The sequence below is a fragment of the Rhinolophus sinicus genome, chromosome 4 (assembly GCF_057876585.1).
Source record: "Rhinolophus sinicus isolate RSI-liver-muscle chromosome 4, RSI-T2T, whole genome shotgun sequence".
Classification (NCBI taxonomy): domain Eukaryota; kingdom Metazoa; phylum Chordata; class Mammalia; order Chiroptera; family Rhinolophidae; genus Rhinolophus; species Rhinolophus sinicus.
The window spans coordinates 45,787,203-45,807,913 of NC_142504.1; the positions used below are offsets into that span (position 1 = coordinate 45,787,203).

General features: G+C 38.1%; 1 protein-coding gene across 9 annotated transcripts in view; it reads left to right on the forward strand.

Moving 5' to 3' along the window:
- MAGI2 (membrane associated guanylate kinase, WW and PDZ domain containing 2) overlaps positions 1–20,711 on the forward strand; it is a 1,312,004-nt gene that overhangs the window by 1,213,354 nt on the left and 77,939 nt on the right. For all 9 annotated transcript variants that reach the window (XM_074340644.2, XM_074340647.2, XM_074340646.2 and 6 more), the window contains 2 exons: positions 1,344–1,563; positions 2,824–2,967. In XM_074340644.2, coding sequence (XP_074196745.1) covers positions 1,344–1,563; positions 2,824–2,967 — 364 coding nt within the window. The remainder of the gene's footprint in view (positions 1–1,343; positions 1,564–2,823; positions 2,968–20,711) is intronic.

The following is a 20,711-nucleotide window of genomic DNA, read 5'->3' on the forward strand; positions in this document are numbered from 1 at the left end:
CCATCTACTCAGTATGTCCTCTCAAATATTAGAGTACACTAATGGTAAGTGTTCACATGAGTGATATTAAATATTTAATATAATATAAAATTATAATATATTTTATAAATACAAAGTATATAAAAGTGATACAAAATATTTAATATAATCAGCATCAGTGAGACCATAAGCCAGTGAAAAAACAGAACAAAATTCACCTGGTCTTAAAAGTAAAAATTCAACTGGTTTTGAACCTGTTTTCCTGACACATTTGAGTTTTTCCTTGGTGCCAAATATTTTCTCAGTTCCTCAAATCCTCCATATTAATTTTAGATAAAATTGTTGCTATATAGAATGTAGTTTTTCGACCCACGTATATCCTTGCGTAGCTCATGATAGACTGATGCTATGGTAATACGCAGTGAACGACAGAATTAAGTGGCCTCTAGACTATGGAGATAATTTTTCAATTTACCTTATTAATGACCCTATAATGGTAGGTAGAGGCTATTTCAGTCCCGTTTTGAAACTGGGAATCACCTCAGTTTAGAGCAGTTTAGATTCACAAGCAGCACTACACAACTAGTTCTGGTCTCTGTATTTATTTTATTAGTAACTAATATCTAGAAACAAGAAAGAAAGAAATGTTGAGCATAAACATTTTTGTCTTTCCTTCCATCTTATGACCATGACTGTATCTGATGCTTATCTGAAAGCCATAGTCTAGTATTGAAACTACATAATATGCTTGCTTTCTTAGCAATAACTCAGTGACTTTCTACTTGATTTGTAGTTGGTAATTATACCTTACTATCACTCCTTTGTAAAATATTCAAAAAGACTAAACCCAGAAGGTTAAAATAGCTTTTAGTTATGTATTTGTAGAATATTTAGAGATTACGTCAATCGTCTTTTCATATAGTAATGAATGGTCTGCCAAGGGGTGTGCGTGTGTGAGAGAGAGAGAGACACAGAGAGACACAAAGAGAGTTGGTTTACTGGTGTTAAGACAGACTGATATTTTGGGATGTATAGTTAAGTGTTTAACTCCCTGGATTTGCTACAGTTGTATAGTTTTTAAATAGCCAAAGTCAAAAAGGGATATCCGTAAATCCTTTTCCACGAAGTTCTGGTTGAACCATCATTTTCACCTGACATCTTAAGGAACCAAGTGAAAAGTATACAATATGGCATTTGTCAAAGATTGAAAAAAATGCTTCTCATTTATTTAATCTTCTCATAATCCCGAACATGCAAAAGGACCACCAAGAGGAGGGGCCCACACGTGACCCGAGGTCATTTGATCATTCTGATCGCCTTAGAATGCTGAGATACCAAAGTAAATCCCGTTTCCATTTATTTAGTTACAGGTCAGAAGTAAAAGCAAGACAAGATGTGAAACCAGACATCCGACAGCCTCCATTCACAGACTACAGGCAGCCCCCACTGGACTACAGGCAGCCCCCAGGAGGCGACTACCCGCCACCCCCGCCCTTGGACTACAGGCAGCCTCCCCTGCTGGACTACAGGCAGCACTCCCCCGACACCAGGCAGTACCCCCTGTCAGACTACAGGCAGCCGCAGGTACCTGATCCCCGAGAGCACTGCGGGCTCAGCACCAAGCCTTCCCAAAGCACAAAGAATGAAACAGAATGGGAGTCTGAGGAAAGAACACCCTTCCAAGATAGACAGACCAAGTTCTAATCCTAGTTATGATATCCTCTGGGTAACACCACACACATCCTCAAAATGCTCTGAATAAATAAATCTGTTTCAGAATAAAGCAGGGCAATCCATCAATTCATCAGTAAGTGGGTGAGTGAGAATGGGATGAACTAGTCCCTGCTAATAGCTAGCTGACTCCCAGTACATTACCTTGTCCCAGTTGGAAAATGCTCTTGTCTGGGACCTCAGAGGTGCTGCTAATGCAGAAAATGTTACAGATGCCAGCATGGAGGTATGTTAGAGCCATAATTATTTGCATGGTCCCTGCTTTGCATTTGGTGGTAAAGGACCAAGCCCCTGTACATAAGGCGAAGACCAGGGCTGGTGGCTTCATCACCTAGTCTGTAACCTCTGTAACAAGCACCAAGTCCCTGTCTATACAACAGTGGTTCTTATAATTATCTGTCCATGTCAGACGCAGGCTATGGTGACGATTCAACATTTATGAAAAGCGCCTAGATAACAGCCTGATATCTAGTAAATACTCGATATCTGGCAACTAGACATCAAGATACAAATTAATACAATCCCAACTCTGTCAGATTATATTGTGTTTTATTTTGGATTAAAGATCATCTTTATCCCCTCAAAATTTTAAGAACAGTGAAGGTCAGGAAATCTTGGACATATTGCCTTTTATGTAAAAGAGAAATTTATTTTCTATATTCCAACTTCAAATTCAGTCGTCTGTGCAATAGAGAGTTGTACTAAGACCCCATTAAATTTCATTTTTCTAATCAGCAAACCTCTAATTTACACTCACACAGGATGAATACATTTATATATGGCACTCAACAGCAGTGAATGAGAAAACTCAAAGGAGAGAGCATATCACTCAGGCCTATATGCAATAATTACATGTTTGCCAAGTAAACTGATGATCTCCAGAGTAAACAAGCTACACAGCAGTTCTTCCAGTGACCCAGTAGACTGTGTTCTGATCTGCTCCAACCTTTGGATCTTTGTCTTGCATTTTGCTGAACTGTGAAGGCAGATTAATTCTCACGACACCATGTTATTTGGAACACATTATATAGGAAAGGAGGACAAAGGGACTGACCACAGAAGCTTCTTTGGTATTAAACACTTGTTTATGCCATTTTCCCCCCAACCCCAAAGGATTTTGATTATTTCACTGTGGACATGGAGAAAGGAGCCAAAGGATTTGGATTCAGCATCCGTGGAGGAAGGGAATACAAAATGGATTTGTACGTGTTGAGATTGGCAGAAGATGGGCCAGCAATAAGAAACGGAAGGATGAGGGTAAGAATAGTCCTTTTTATAGACTTGCTTAATTCTGAAAGAAACCCATCGTGGTATTAGAAAAGTGCTGAAGCCTGCTAGTAAGCCAACAGACAATGCAGGTTTTACCTTCTTTCCATTTCATGACCCAATTTTCTCAAGCTGTGGCCAAACATTATTTAAGAATTAGATCCCTTGTTTTCCTGCTTATAGACTTCTAATTGACAAATCTCAAATAGTGTTTTACATATATAGTTTCCCTAAAGAACGAACTAAAGAAAATGGACAAAGTAATCAAGGAAACACCTTGAAATGGAAAGATGGCTCTATATCGTTTTTCTGTGGTTTGATGTCCAGTTTTCATTTGAGATTGAATCTTTTGAAATTTATCTTTAGCATTATGCTTTTTTCCCCATGTTTACTAATCAAATGTTTCTGTTTTGCTTTGGAAATATTTATTTTGTGTCGACTGGTCTTTTGGTTTTGATATTGGGCAGACAGAAGCACTAGGAGAAAGGTGGACTAAGCTTTTTGGATACATGCTGTCCTTAAAAATGGTAGCAGTGAGAATTAGAGCGTTAAGTTGAGAGTGAATTTATAAATGTAATAGTTACTTTGAGGCCTCTGATGAACAGGTAACTGATTTTCATCTAAAGGAACAAGACAAAACTTGATAACAATACAGATACTCTGTGTGTGTGTGTGTGTGTGTAAATGATGATTAGTAAGCACATAATAAAGGCTGGTTATTATTTTAAATAACATCTAGAATTCATTCTTGCCCTCCCTCCTTACTCTTTTAGTTAATGCAGAAAGCTGTGGTTCTTGGGTTCTGGGATCTCAGCTTCTTGTGCTGAGCCTCACCTATCAATTGCTCCTGGAGAATTGAATGAATCTTATTCCTACCACCAAGTCTACCATTTCTGTGATTCTCATTCCCACAGTGCAAAACTAGAAAGAGTGTAAATTGTGTCTATTTTCCTCTCTCCCATCACAATGCTTTGACACCTGGGAAGTATCCAAGTTGGAATTTGAGCTCCAGCAAGGCTGACTTGAGAGACTGGCTGCCGCCCCCCTTGTCCAACACCAGCGTTCTCTTACCCATCTACAGGTGGTTTTAGGATAGGCCTCCACATGATTTCTTGGCTCCCAGCTTCCTGTAAACAGAAGGGCACTCTCTTAACATGCTGCAAAGTCAATTCACAAGTGGTTATGTAAAACAAAATTAATCTTTGCAGTGCAGGTGAAAGCAACACAGCAGGGAGTCCATGAGTGACCCAACCAGAGCCTGTGACAGCAAATGCCCCACCCACACCCCCAGTGGACTTCAAGGATGGCCTGTGTGGATTCCAAACTGTGGCCACATTTTTAAACAAGTGGTAAATGGTTGGCTGCTCAATATATACAATACTCCCAAGGCATAGAAGCCTAAATACGGAAGTGCTCTTTGTAAAAAATACTCTTTCTTATAGAATTTAAGCCAGAGCAGTTGTTCTCATTCTGGTCCCTGGAAATGTGTTAGAAATGCAAATTCTCAAGCCCCACCCCAGACTGAATCATCAACTCTAGGAGTGGGGCAGTCAACTGTGTTTGTGGAATTCACCTCCCGGTGAACCTGGGACAAGCTAAAGTTTGAGAACTGCTGAGCTAGAGGGAAGCTATCGTTACACAGTATGACGTGGGTAGGATGTGTATGGTCAGGCTTTGTTAATCGCCCCTAGATCTTGTCTAAGGAGATTTCCATTCTGTTTTACCTCAGGTCCTTAAATCTGTGGAAACACAGATTTAGAATTCGTAGGCTCGTACTCAATTTTATGGACGATGCTTTTTCTTCTGGCAGATGATAAAAATGAGTCCTCTGCCTGGGTTTCAGCAAATGGTATTTTCACTTCTTGTCAAAGATTATAAAAATAAGTAATATTTCATCATTTTTCATATCATTTTCTAAAACAACCTATTATTTCTGTGTACAAGCTTTCTAAAAGGAATTATTATGCCCAGTTTTAGATAATATGGGTTAGTTTATTTTGGATTTATATATATGATATATATATATAATATATATCATATATATTTTTTTTTTCTAGCATTTAATTATCAAAGAAAAAGACACACTTGGGAGTCACAGAAATTCCATGGATCAGCTTTTACTGATTTTTATCTCCTGTCTTTAAAATAAGGCTCAAACTTAGCAGAGGTGGAAGGAAGACTTTTTTCCACTTTTTATGGATTATATTTGATATTCAAATGTTTTGGGGTTTTCTTATTCATGGATTCTTATGGCACTAATGGAGAATTTGTCTGGGGGTACAATCTCCAAAGCGGCTACTTCATATGTAAGTTCAAAGGTGCTCATATTATCTACTGTCAGAATTGCATAAATGTTTTGTGTAAAGATCAATAATTATTCTTGATAGTAGCACATAGTTTATTCAGATCTTGTTTCCATGTTTAGTATCAACTTTAATCATTTAAAGCTAATCTTTTCTGTCATCATTAGTATTTACTAATTGGCAATAACTTCTAATTCACAAATATGTTTAAATTACCTCAGCAAGGGCCAGGATCAATCAATATTGGCATGACTTAATAGTTTGATTATTTTAAACTAATATATAAACTGGATAACATATAGGTTACTGATTTGGAAATTTTCACAAAAAGTTTATTAGGGACCCATTTTTCATCTTATATTTTTCATCCTACATGATACCATTGGTACCCAGATAAATATAGATTTTAAATATCCGTGTAGATGATGCTTATGAGGCAGCTCCGTGGGAAATATGACTCAGTTGGTAAAGTTCCAAGACTCCTGAGAAAAGTAGGTGAACTAGACAATCACAGGGTATCATTCAAAATAAGCTCAAGAAGAGAAGCTGGCACCAGGTTCTTCCCAGCCTTTAAAACAGTCAGGCACATGTATCTTTGTCAATGTGATTTTTCCACCTTCAATCTTAATGTGTTTTTTCCTCTATGACCCAACTAAACATCCACACACTTTGTGATCAAATATGTTTGGAAAACACCGTGTATTTCTTTCCCTCTTTCATGATCAGAAACAGAAAGAAAAGGCTAGGTAATGATCTGGTAATAGCAGCATATCTCAGATTAAACCCAGTACAGTAAAATTGCTCAAATCAGAATTACTACACAAGAACTAGATGATTCTGAAAAATCATTTCATGTAACAATTAATGAGTCATTGTGCCCTTGGTTTAGGAATGTAAATACTACTTTTGAAACTTAGTTAATGAACCGGATGTTACTCTCTGAACCTGAGACTTCTCCTGGGTTGCTAATGTTTGTCTTGGTTGTAGGACAGTGGTGGTATGTGCTTGTTTAGTAGTATAAGACTGCTAATACCCAGAAAACTAAGAATGGGGGGTGGGGTTCGGAGGCGGTGACTAGCACAGATGTAAGAACATCCTCCTCACACTGAGGATTCTAAGGAACAGTGGCACAGATATGTATTTTTAAAGCATGTCCTTGGGCATCCAAGTGATACCCCAGGCGTTCAAGATAAAAGCCCGTGATCTGCCCACCACAGGGGTTCTTTTGTGAACCTAATAAGAAACAAGTAGATCTATCTTGAGAGTGAGTTCCAGGTGAATGACTTCAGTCCAGTCTTTCTGGGCACCTGCAGCAGTGAAAATTCTCTTAGCAGAGATCTTTGGCAAATTAGACTGTTTGACATTCAAGTTGATTAATAAGTACTCCCACAGAACATAGATGTATTTTTCCTCCTCGGAAAGCATCATATGTTTAGCAACATTTTATCAAATAAATACTTTCTTTCCACTTAATAAAACAAGAGCAGATCAGGCAAGTATCCTAATAAGGTACAATGGGTTCCCTCAAAATATGAGCAAACCAGGATCAGAAAGTAGTGGAGAAAATTTACAAGCCAAAGTTTAGATACAGGAGAGAAGATAAGAAACTGTTTCAGAAGATCAATTAGGTGTTTATTTATAAGAGAGCTTCTAGGACCTCCTGTATCAGAAACATGTAAGAGTAGCTAAATAAATGAATCTAAAGCTTTACTAAAAATATAACTATTTTGAGTCCTTCAGCCTCAGCTTCCAAAATAAGCAAACATGGTGCATTTGCTTTATTAAATTTTGTTGAACCTCAATTCACTTTGTTGAAATTCAGTTCCTATGAAATAGAAAAATAAAATGATATCTACTTTATAGAGTTGTAGGGAGAGTTTGAGAAACATATCAGGAGGTACAATTGATTTTTTTAAGACAAAAGAGTTTGGTATTAGTTTGTGGGAAGAGAGAGCATTTAGATATTAAGTTATGTCATGAAATACAATTTGAATAGAATAGTGCAGTGAGAATAAACACCAAGAAAAACCATATGGATCATTTTTACATGAAACATTCACTTTATTGAAAAAAGTAGAGTAGCAAATTTTTACTTTAATTACTAGTTTTTCAACATCCATTAATACTGATGTATTAAAAGTTGAAAGACAAACAATCTGTAAGTGCAGAAAATAAGGGGAATGGGAAATAGCAATGTAATCATCATGTCTGCTTTTCTTCAGTCATTCAAGGAGGCTAATACAAGAAAAACACAAAGGACATTCAAATTTTAAAGAAAAATATAAGAAGTTATTATTGTAGAAAATACACATGGATCTGTTTTAAAAAGAAGACTAATTTTGTAAAATAGTCTAATAAAGTCAAGAGGGATGAAATTTTCATAACTGATGAATAAATCTCTCGTACAAAGCTCTTAGGGACACAATCTAATTAAAAACTGAAGATAAGTAGGAAACACAGGAAAGAATAATGAACATAAAAAATAATTTACTGGTGAAGCTCAGTGAAGCGGGGAATCTAAGAAATCAAGATGTACATTTGGAGAAAGGGATAGTAGTTCTAAGTGCTTAAATAAAAATCTGAGCATTGAGTTAAAAGAATCTGAAAGCTCAAGTTTTCTCTTGGAAAGGTAAAATATTTCCCTGTTTTCATAAAAATATAATACAGCAGTCCCCCCTTATCTGCAGTTTTGCTTTGCATGGTTTCGGTTACCCACAGTCCACTGTGGTCTGAAAACATTAAATGGAAAATTCCAGAAATAAACAATTCATAAGTTTTAAATTGCATGCCATTCTAAGTAGTATGATAAAATCTCACCATGCCCCACTCTGTCCTACCTGGGACGTGAATCATCCCTTTGTCCAGCATATCCATGCTGTATACACTCCCCACCCATTAGTCACTTAGTAGCCATCTTGGTTACCAGATCAACAGTCCAGGTATCATAATGCTTGTGTTCAAGTAACCCTATTTTACTTACTTAATAAAGGCCTCAAAGTGCAAGAGTAGCGATGCTGGCGATTCAGATATGCCAAAGAGAAGCTGTAAAATGCGTCCTTTAAGTGAAAAGTATGTATGTGTAGAAAAAATATATAGTACGTACAGGGTTGGTACTATCCATGGTTTGGTACTATCAGTGGTAGAATCCACTGAGGGCCTTGGAAAGTAACCCTTGCAGATAAGGAGGGAACAACTGTATATTCCCCATTTCCATAAAACATTTCTATTATAAAAAACATCATTTTTTAACTTCATCACTTTAACAGCTGTGTAACAGTCATATATGCCTACTTAGCATCACATAAGTTTATTTATAAAATGGTTTACCTTCTTCCTGAAACTTGTTATGATGCAAAAGTCTGCCTGCAGTGGGTCTTGGAATAAACTAAAACATTTTGTTAACTGAACAATGTGCAAAAAAGATACTGCTTATCCTTTTTTCTTTCTTCTTTTTTTTTTTTAATGAAAGGCAAAATTCCCTAATAGCAGCTTCTTTTGCATTTGCCACTTCTCCTTCTGTGGTCCAGACAAGACTAGCCTGTGACTACAAAATGAAGTATTTTGTTTTACATATTGTTTTTATCAAACATGAAACCATTTAGAAGAATATTTCTAACATATGTAATAGGTATAAATACTAACAATGGTTCAGCACCCATGAACACATAGACCAGCTTAAAAAAAAAAAAAAAGAACAGAACAGTACCAGTTTCCCATAATTCCACTCTCCCACTCTCCAGCCCCAGAGGTAACCATCACCCTAAATAAGCATTTGCCATTCCTTCTAATTTCACCACATATATGTGTATCTCTCCACTATATCATCTAGTTTTGCACACTGAGTTTTATATAATTGAATGATACTGTACATGTTCTTCTCTGTAGTTATTTTTTATACTTTATGTTCATAAGACTCATCCAAGTTGGCATGAAGCTATAGTTTATTTTCACTGCTATAAATTATTCCATTGTATGAGTATGCTACAGTCCATAATAGTTATCTATGGATATTTAAGACTTCCCTGTCAATGGACATTTGGGTTATTTCCAGTTTTTTGTAACAAACAATCCTTGTACATATTTTCTGCTGCACATGGGCAAAGAATTTCTCTAGACTAGACTATATGCCTAAATGAGCTCACATTTGACTTAACTAAATAACACAAAAATATTTTTCTAGGGGGTTATATGAATTTATATTCATACCAGCAATGTAAGAGTTTCCCTTACTATACATCCTCACAAGGCTTCTATTGAAGTGTGTAGTTGCAGTTCTTAATTACAAACTATGTTTATCATCTTTTCTTATATTTATTGGGCTTCCGTGTTCCCTCTTAAATAAAAATGCCTATTCATTTCTTTTCCCCATTTTCTGTTGAATTGTTCTGTTTTTCATATTGATTTTAAAAGTGTTTATATGTTCTTGGTGATAGTTTTTTATTGATTGATGTGTTGCAGATATCTTACCCCAGTTTATAGCTTGTAGTTTTACTTTCTTTATGATGCCCTTTGATAAACAGAAGATCTTAATTTTAGTGCAATTTACTTAAACAACCTTTTCCTTTACTGTGTCATTTTTGAAAAATCATTCCTTCATATTCTTAAAGATCTCCTATATCTTCTTTTAAAACTTTTATAGTTTTGCTTTTCAAATCTAAGTCATTATCACCTAGAATTAATTGCTCTGTATGAGGTAGAAATCCAATTCCAGTTTTTCCATATGAATAACCACCTATCACACCATCATTTCCCCCCAACCTGCAATGACAGTTCTATAATAAATAAAAATTATCTAAGTGCAATAAATTATTTAAACTGTTCTGCTGGTCTATTTGTCTAGATCTACATCAATGCTACTTATCTACCTTTTGATAAATCTTGAGTTTTGATGGAGAAACTGTCCATTCTCTCATCCCCAGGTACACATCTTAATTTTTCAGGAGTGTTTGGATGTTCTTAGGTCTTTGCCTTTCTGTGTGAATTTTTAGAATTTGCTTGTCCTACTAGGATTTTGATTGGAATTGTTTGTGATCTGTGAATTAATGTAGGAGAACTTAATCTTTTTAATATTGAATTTTTCTATCCATGAACATGATATGATCCATTTATTTATGTTTTCCATAAACTGCTGAAAGTTTTACAGTTTATTTTCACAACATAACTGCAGATATTTTGTTAGATTGATTCTAGGCACTTTGTATATTTTATTTTTGTTCTTATATATCATATTTTTAATGCAACATTGAAATAAACTGTTACCAGTGAAAAGAAAGAATATTGATTTTTGTATATTGATCAATTATATCATGCAAAATTACTAAACTTGCTTATTAATTCAAATAATTTATCTGTACCTACCTCTGGATTTTCTACATAGATAATCACATTTTGTGCAAATAATGAGAGTTCTGTATCTTTCTTTTAATTCCTGTTTTGTTTTGTTTTGTTTTGTTTTGTTTTGTTTTGTTTTGTTTTGTTTTGTTTGTATTCTATTGCATTTACTCAGCTTCCAGTATGATGCTGAATGGAAGTGGGCAGAGCAAGCATTCTTGTTTTATTTCTAATCTTAAAGAGAATGCTTTTAACACTTCAGCATTAAACATAATGATTAATGAGTTCATATAGATAACTTTTATCACATTAAGAATGTTCCCTTCTAGTTTGTTAGAAAGTTTATGAATACTTGTTAAACTATTTTGTATGTACGAGTACTATTTCTGCATCCACAGAAAGCATCATATAATATTTTTTCTTTAATATAATAATTAATATGACTACTCATATTAATGGATTTTTATGTTAAATCACTATTGACTTTCCCAGGTAAGCCCTACTTATTCATGATGCATCTCTTTTATGCATTGTTCAATTCAGTTTTCTGATATTTCATTTAGGATATATGTATTTACGTTCTTGAGTAAGATTGGCTTGTAATTTTCTTCTCTTGTAGTGTCCTTAAACGACTAATAGTGTACTAACCTTACAAAATGAGAAAGAATAATCCTTTTTGTTGTTGTCATTGCTGTTGTCGTCTGGGGAAGTTTATGTCCCTTAGAATTGTCCTTGAATGTTTGGTCGAATGCATTTGTTAATTCATCCAGGCCTAGTATATTTTCTTTGTGTGAAAATTTTAAAATACTAATCACACTTCTATAATATTCTTCAGGTTTTCTATTTCTTCTTGAGTCGATTCTCATAAACTTCTTTTGTTCTAGTAATTTATCTATTTCATCTTGGTTTTCAAAGTTTTATATTATCTTCTTATATTTTTAATGTTTGAAACATTTGTATTTACGTCCCCTTCTCATTTGACTGTTTATTTATGTATTCGTTCTTTTTTTCTAAATTAATCATGTGAGAGATTTGCCCATTTTTTATTCTTTTAAAAGAACCAGCTTACATGTTTGTTCTCTTGCTTATTCATTTCTTTTTTCCATTTATTTTATTTTTTAAGATTTTTATTAAAATACAATATTAGTTTCAGGTATACACCATAGTAATTCTACATTTATATACACAAAGAAGTGATCACCATGATAAGTCCAGCAACCATCTGACAGCATACCACACTATCATAATATTATTGACTATATTCCTTATGCTGTATGTTACATTCCCATGACTTGTTTTATACCTGGAAATTTGGATCTCTTAGACCCATTCACCTTTTCCCCCCTTTTTTAATTTTTCAATTACAGTTGACATTCAATATTATTGTATATTAATTTCAGGTGTATAGCATAGTGGTTAGACATTTGTATAATTTTCATCTAGTCTGGTGGTGATTCCTTATAGTGTTTTAGTTATTATATTCTTCATCGCTGTTTCTTTTGTTTGTTTGTTTGTTTGTTTGTTTGTTTGTTTGTTTGTTTTCAATGACTCTTGATGCTTGCTATCTCTTTGTTGAAGTTCTCAATAAGTCCTTCAGCATCCTTATAACTATTGTTTTGAACTCTGTATCTGGTAGGTTGATTGACTCCGTTTTGTTTAGTTCTTTTTCTGCAGTTTTCTCCTGTTTTTTCATTTTGGATGTCTTTGTTTCCCCATTTTAGCTGCCTCTCTCTTAGTAGCTATTCCATATCCCTCAGTCTTGGCCAGGTGGCCTTATGTAGTAGGTGCCCTGTGGAGCCCAGTGATACTGTCTCCCTGGTCACCTGCACCTGGTGCTCTAGCAGTGTCCCTTGTGTGGGTGGGTGTGCCCTCCTGTTATAGATGAGTCGTGATTGCTATTGGCACTTCAGTGGGTAGGATTGACCCTCAGGCTGATTGGCTGTGGGGTTTGGCCATGTCCACAGCTTAGAAGCTGCTGTACAGGAGGCTTACCCCACTGAGTGGGATTCTCCCCAGCAGGCTCTGGTGCCTGTCAAGACCACCCTTCAGGTGTGCTGCTTGTAGGGCTAATTGTACAGTGCTCTGCTGTGGTCTGAAGCCAACCTCTAAGTATGTTGGCTCTGAAGCCTCTTGTGAGGGGCTCCAGTGCAGGTCTAGGTCACCCTGGCCTGTGACCAGCCAGAGCCCACCTGTTAAGAGCTACAAAGCAATTCAAGGTTGTATGCTTCCTATGTTAACCCTGGAGGCATATGGGAAAGGCCACGCTGCAAACCGAGGATGTCTGCCACCAATACTGAGCCTAGGATAGCTCCACAAAATGCCAGGACACCCCAAGGCCTGCTGCCACCTGCCAGCTCCCTTAAGGTTCAGCCATTGATAAAGCCTCGTGCAGTACACAAGTTGAGTGAAGCAGAGCCTCAGGGAGTCACTAGAATGGAAAGAGTTGTGGTCACCAGGTTAATGTAAATTCTGGTTTGGTGCCAGTGCTGAGCCTGGAGCTACTCGGCAAAAATCTCAGAGCACACTAAGGCCAGTCACCTCCTACCTGCCACCTGTTGATTCCAATAGTTTTCCAAGAAAGGTATAATATGGAAGGGGCTGGCTGCTCTTGGAGAAAGTGCTGTGGTATTGGGGGAGTTTGGTGGAGTGGAGTCCCAGTGAGTCAGCAAGATAGAGCAGTGGAGCTCACCAGACCAATCAGATTCAGATCTGGCCATGTAGGGGTGGGCCCAACACAGGAGAGAGCCCTACCAGCTGCATGGAAGGAGGACCTCGTCACAGGGAAATGGCAACTGTTCTCCAGCCCTCATCCCAAAGCAACACAACTCAGTCTGCCCCTCATATGTCTCTTTCACCCCCTGAGTTACTGTCCCTCCACTGGAGCCCAAGGTGAGTGCCAGGGAGTGAATCTGTGTGCAGGACTTTTAAGAGGACTTCTGGGTTTCCCACCGCCTTCCATTCCACCTGGATGGTTAGAATCCCCACTATTTTTCACAGCCAGATGTTGTGGGGGCACCTTTTCCCAACACCAGTACTCCGGGCTGGGGCAGCCGGTGTGGAGCTGAGATCTCTCATTCCTCTGGGGGGAACCTCCGCCTTCGAGATATCCCTCCCAGTTCTCAACCACCACATAGAGTTTCACGTTTCTGCTCCTCTTACTAGTCTCAATGTGGCTTCTTTATATCCTCAGTTATAAAACTTCAATTCAGGCAGACTTCAGATGGCTCTCCAGATTGATAGTTCTATAATTTAGTTGTGATTTTAATGTGTTCACAGAAGGAAGCAGGCACAGTGCTTATCTATTTCACCATCTTGGTTCTCCTCTCTTGCTTATTCATTTCTATTTTTTATATTTAATATTTCTCTCCCTTCATTTTCTTTGGGCTTACTCTTTTCTTACTTTTTCTTTCTCCTTCAGTGAGTACTTAGATCAGTAATTTACAGGTTTTCTTCATTTTTATTAATAATGTATGAATTTAAGGCTGTAGTTTTGATATAGAGTATATTCATTATTTTAAATTCCTAATATATTCAACTTTCCACTATTATTTCTTTTTTGACTCACAGGTTATTTAGAAGGTGGTTTTGTTTTATATTTCTAAATGTATGGAGATTTTCCTGGTCAGCTGTGTATTCTTGTTTTCTGGTGTAATTTCATTGTCATCAAAGAATATATTCTAACTCATAGACACAGACAATAGTTTAGTGGTTAACAGAGGGTAAGGGGGGTGGGGGGTGGGAGATGAGGGTAAAGGGGATCAAATATATGGTGATGGAAGGAGAACTGACTCTGGGTGGTGAACACACAATGAGATTTATAGATGATGTAATACAGAATTGTACACCTGAAATCTATGTAATTTTACTAACAATTGTCACCCCAATAAATTTAAAAAAAAAAAGAATATATTATAGATGATTTCAATCTTTCAAAATTGTTGAGTCTTGCGTTTTTGGCCTTTCATGTGTTTAATTTTTTTAACATGATCCATGTGTGCTTGCAAAGAATGTGCATTCTATGATTGTTGAGTGCACTGTTCTATAGATGTGTTCACTGAATAAATCTTGATTATTGTATTATTCAAATATTCCATATTTTTACCAATTTATATCTACTTGATCTATTAAATATTGAGCTAGGTGCTTTAAAACTTTTTTGTTAATGATTTTATAAAGTTCCTTTGATCTGTCAATTTTTACTTTGTATGTTTTAAAGTCATGTTATTTGCTACTCAGATGTTTGTTATATTTTCCAGGTGAATTCAATCTTTTATCATTATGCAGTAATCTACATCTATGTCAATGCTGTTTCCTTTCAGGACTATTTTGTCTGATATTAATATAAGTACACTAGGTTTCTCTGTCTGGTATGTCTCTTTTATCCTTTGCTTTCAATCCTTTTGTATCCTTATATTTTATGTCTTTCTCTGATCTATGTAGCTGGATTTATATTTTTTAATAATTTATCTTAGCTAGATTCTTTTAGTCAATCTATATTAATTTTGATTGCCAATATTTTTATTTAATTCTATCATTTTATTCTGTCTCTATTAGTCTAGCTTTTTCTGCATTGCTCTTTTTATTCTTTTTACCTTCTTTTTTATTTTTACCTTCTTTTTACCTTCCAGTTCATACAAGTCTCTCCTATTAGACTCCTCATTTGTGGCCCCAAAGCTGCCTTTTCTATCCTTGATGCCGATATCAAAATGGGAACAGGTTTCCCAGGAATCAGCAGATACTTTCTAGGTAAAAGCTCCCTTTAGCACTTGTTTACCTTCCAGGAGTCCTACATTCACTTTGTTTTTGACATTCTTTAATTGCTTGCCTGTTCAGCAATGCAAAGGGTATCTAAAAAACCATATTATTAGAAACAGAAGTTTAAGTCACATTTATCTTTAATGACCAAATGATGGTTGCTAAAACCACTTCTGGTCTTAGAGCTGACAATTAGTCCCCTTCTCCGTGTCTCCATGTAGGGGGCCCCGCGGTTGCCTTACATGTGGTCATTGCAGTCATTCTGTAACATACCTCCACTCTTTCATCTCCAACTTCAGTTCCATTTTGTGCGTCTCCTGCCCACAAAGCCACTAATGAATCCTTGCTTCTGCTACAGCCCTGCCTGAGAACTCCATAGCCAAGGGGCTGACTCTGAGTGGTCCCAAGGCTTTCAGCCCTTGTGATGTGCACACGACTGGTTTCTGGGCAGAGAGAAGCATGGTCCCTTCCTCACCCTCTGCCACACTTTGCCTCCTCGGCACTGTAGCTTCTGCTTGTACCCATAGTCTCACAAAGGGTGAGGGATGCTCTCAAACTAACATGCCTCCAGGGGCCAGACAAAAACACAAATGAGTGAAGAATGGACAGCCCTTGGTCCTTCTGAGGAGCAGCCACTACTAGCCAAGGCCCACTGTTGATCAGGGAAATGCTCGCTTCCTCCTTCAAAGTCTTTAAATTAAAAAAAAAAAAAAAAATCAGACATCTGCATTTTAAAAAATTTTTTTCAGATGTGAAAAAAAATGTTTTTAATTTAAAAAAGCTGTGCAGGCCAAACAAAACAAGTCTGCAAGCAACATGAGGTTCACAAAAAATAGGGTTACTTTTCTCATCTGTTGTAAACAGATACTAGAGCATGGGAAGGTGGAATGGCTGTGGGCAGGGAGGGGTGAAGCAATTCCTATACCAGTAGGCTCGGGGTCCCAGTGCAGCCAATCAAAAATGCTGTCATATGCCCTGGTATACTTTTAGAATAGACTGATGTAGAAATGTTCAAAATGCCTCAGAAATGTGCATGCTGAGAAAAATCTGTAGATACTTTTGACCTTATGCCTCATCTTTGTATTTGAAATTTTAAAGTTTTCACTCCTAGAAAACTTATTTTGGTGGCCCAAATTACTTCATGATTGTCACCTCCTAGCAGATCTAAGAGGAGTCTGCTGTGGGAGGGAACACGTTGCGTAATGTGCAGACCCCTGATGACGACTCAGAAGGCTCCTACCTTATCTTCCACAAGACTGCGGCTGCTTGTCTGGCCACAAATGTGTGGGCTTGCCTAGCCTTCTGAATCTGGAAAAGATCCCTCTTCAGATCCTGACGTTGAGCTTGAATATGAGTGTCTTGAATTACTATGTCCTTGGGTCCAGAGAAGCAAATCGGTGAGGCTGTCTCCCTTAGCAACTAGAGACTCTCTCACACACAGAGTTTCCCAGCAGGAAATAGTAGGGTAAAACGGAGAAATACACCCATGAATGGATCCAGCTCAGTTTGAAGATTCTGGTCATTGACACACATTGAAGAACTATACTCAACTTCATTCATTTTCAATTGGCTAATCGAAGATACTTTCATTGTGTCTTAAACTCAGTTTCTCCATTACCCAGAAGACTAGCTTAGCAGGAAGCTTTTATCTGTGTTAGTGTCTTCCTAGTTCACTCCCCATCTCAGTCCCTTTCCTTTTTCCATAGTCTGTTCCTTCCTTGTAAGGAAATATGGGGCAGTAAAAAGAGCAGGAGCCTGGCAGACCTGATATTCAAACACTGGCTCAACAACTCACTGACTATCTAGCTGTGACCTTGGACAAGTTACCCCATCACAGCGGCTCTATAGCATAGACCAAATACCGGGACTCCCCTGGGCAGCTTCAGGGGTGAGCACGTTGTGTCAGGATGGAGCATCCTCCTCACCAGCTGTCAGGAGCCCCCAGTGTGTCCCCATACCAACTCGTAGAATGACAGCATGTCATCATATCTCACAAGTTATTTAACAGTCAATTTTACTCATCTGTAAAATGGAAATAATATTTTCCAGGAAAGGCAAAGTGCCTAGTTCAATATTCCTGAGTTTCTTTCTTTTTTCCCCTGCTCCTTCTCCCTAAGGTCTGGACTTCTATTAATATTCAGTACTCTAAGCTCAGATATATAAAATGCATGTTTTAAGTAAGTGTGTGTTTCAAGAGACTATAAAATCTTTGAAATACAAATCAACTTGTATTTGTCTCCCTCCCACTGCCCACCCACCTACCCAGTCTGTTAGATAAGGTGTTTCCCTTTCAAAACACAAACCTGGTCTATCAGTCCATTGCTTAAAACCCTTCAGTAGCACCCCATTTCTTGCAGGGTAAAGACCAGATCCCATCACAAGACTTCTGACACCCTGTATGTTCTGCCCTGCCTCCCTCCCCAGCTCATCTCTCCCACCCTTTCTCTCTGTCATCTCAGCAACCCATCTCTGTCTCCATTAGTTCATTGTGCTTCCTCCTGCTCCTGGGGCTTTTGCACACGTCTCTCTCTCTTCCTGAAATGCTCTTCCCTCTCCTCTTTATCTCGTTAACTCCTCCTTGTCCAGCTCAGCATCTCGTCCCCAGAGAAGGCTTCTCTTCTCCACACTCCAATCTGGTCACATCCGCCTGTCACAGATGCTCACGTCTTCTTTGTAGCATTTTTCATGGTGCTAACTGTATGTGTGTGGGGGTGATTATGTTATGAGGTCTGTCTCTTCAAAGTATAAACTCTGTGAGAGCAGGAAACATGTTGCTCTGTGCTCCCCACTGTACCTCCGTGCCCGGTGCCCGGCCTGGCACATGGTGGGCGCTCAGTAAGTATTCATACTTACTGCTGAGTGAATACGTGAACAGGAGCCGCTGATGTGCTGAGTGTTGGGAGTGTTTTCCAGCTCTGGTGATTAACTAGCCATGCTCACTAAATACACCTGGTAAACCAGAACATGGGGTTTCATAAATAATTGAATACCCGAATATATGACACAAATTCAATCTAACCTACAGTCAGCTTTTTATGCCCTGGTGCCTCACTGGAGATGCACTGTTTTTTGGGGGGTACATTTCAATATTACAGATTTCGTAGTACCGATGAGGGAGTGTGTGTAAAACCTTAGTGTGCTCAAAATTTTTTAAATGCCTTTAATCTTAAACAATGTGACATTTCAAGGTTTGTTTTCCTCATATGTAAACTCCCTATCACTAAATGTGAATGGCAACGTAAAAATGGGGGAGGAAAGGAAGATAAGGTCAAGCAGGAAATAACGAAGAACTTCAAGAGCATGAGGTACGCAAAACATGACGGAATAAAGGGTTACAAGACAGGTATGTTGGAACCTATTGGAAAAGATACACAGGAGAGCAGTGCAATTAGTCAAATGACAGGAAAACCAGAGCTTGGCAGAATATTCAAACTCTGAAGAACTGAGAGCCCTGTCAGGTCAATGCAGATAAATGAGCTAAGAAGGTTGATAAAATTCAGAACATGAGGGAAGATAACAAGAACTTAAAAGAGGAATAAAGCAGTTCAACTGGAGAAGCAAAGCAGTTGTCTCAGTTTGGGTAAATCATTCCAGAGACTATGCATTGCAAAGATCATCCACCCAGGATTTTATTGCTTCCTGGTGCTGACACTCCGTAAACACAGAAATCTCATCTCTGCATAAAGCTGCACCTGTACGTGTCAGCACAGCCCATGTCACGCTGCTGGCAGTCGTCTGTCAGATATCTGAATCACCCTTCAGATCGTCTGCAAATGTGAAGTTTTTCTTTTATTGTTTGATTCTGCTCTGTGCCTTTTATGAAGGAAAAGAAAAACCTCTCACAAAGATCAAATCCATTACCTTTTTCTTGTCAGAGTCTGACCTGAATAAGTTAAATGAGTTACACTGGGTCTTTTCAGGAATGAGGAAGAGTGTTGTCTTGATTAGAGAAGGGGGCCATGGGGAGCAGAGCCAGCTCGCTGGCGTTAGACTTCATTGTCAATTATTCAGGGTTCACTCGGCCACGCGGGGAGGGCTCCATTTCTCTTCCCTGTATCTTCTTCTGTTGGCTGCCCAACTTTGAACCATTTCAAAAGCAGCTTCCCATGAGGGCTAGTTAAAGGTTTGGTAAGGAATCAAAGGGTTAGTGTTAGGATTGCATCTTGGTGGGGAAGTACAGAGAAGGAAATTGAATAAATTAGTAGTAAGGAGAATCTTTGCATTTTAATTATTCATGCTGTGTTTTTTTTGTTGTTGTTTTTTTTCCCTATGGGAAAAATTGGGAAAGTTTACAAACCACTGCTATGATCTGAAAAACACAACTCACTTGCCTCTTCAGTGAGAAGAGGACTTGTGAGTATAGTTTCCTTTTTTCTATACTTAGCCATTGTTTCTCTGTCTTTATCTCTGAGACTAAATCAAAATTTCTTCCCTTTTCATTTTTACGAAATGTCTTTCCAGTGTTTAGGCAATTAGCCATCTACTTGAGCTTCTTTGTCATTCCATCTCTCCCCCAGACCTAAAGCTCTTCTGGTGGGTAGGCAGAGAGTCACTCAGTGTCTCCAGTCTCCACTTCTCTGTTTTAATGAGAAAAATAGGCACGAAATACATCTTGATCCTGATTCACACAGGATTTGGTTTGCACGGCAGAGCAGTCCAGAAGATAACGAGAGCCCAGTACTCTATTCCTCAAATGTGATTCCAGGCCATTCCCATTTCTTCTCTGAGGTGCCCCCAGTGTGTCCCTCTTTGGCAGTGCACCATCCTCAGACCATGGTCCCTTCTCCCCTGTGGCCGCTGAACAAAGAAACGGCCTCTGCTCCTGCCCGTGGAACGGTGCTGCCTCCTTCTTCATAATGGAAAAGTCATGACTGTGTCTGACTCCTGGGTGATTTGACTTGACAAGGTACTTGTTTTTTGATAAGTCCTTTCTCCCTGCACTGGAATCCATTGCCTCTTCTTGATCCTGTATAAAACAGCACAATCCCCAAGGCAGGCTTGTCTCATTATTTGGTCAACTTTGGGAAGGGTGGACTGACATCTTTCCCAAATGCCTAACCTGAATTTCTAGCTGCCTGTTGGGTGTCCAAGGCACTTACTTTCCATTTCAAACTGGCTACTAGTTCTTAACATGATGCTGTCTCAGTGTTTTATGTCTTTGTGTAATTATCTGCCAAAAGGATGAATATACCACTAGTCTTTAGGACACTCTCAGTAATATTAGTCTCTTGCAGGATGAAAAGGAGACTCTTCAACCTATTAGCATGACTGTGCTTGTGTTTGAGACCTTGAGAGAAGAATCACTGAGCCTAGAAAGAGAAGTTAAGGTCAAATGTAAGTGAGCAA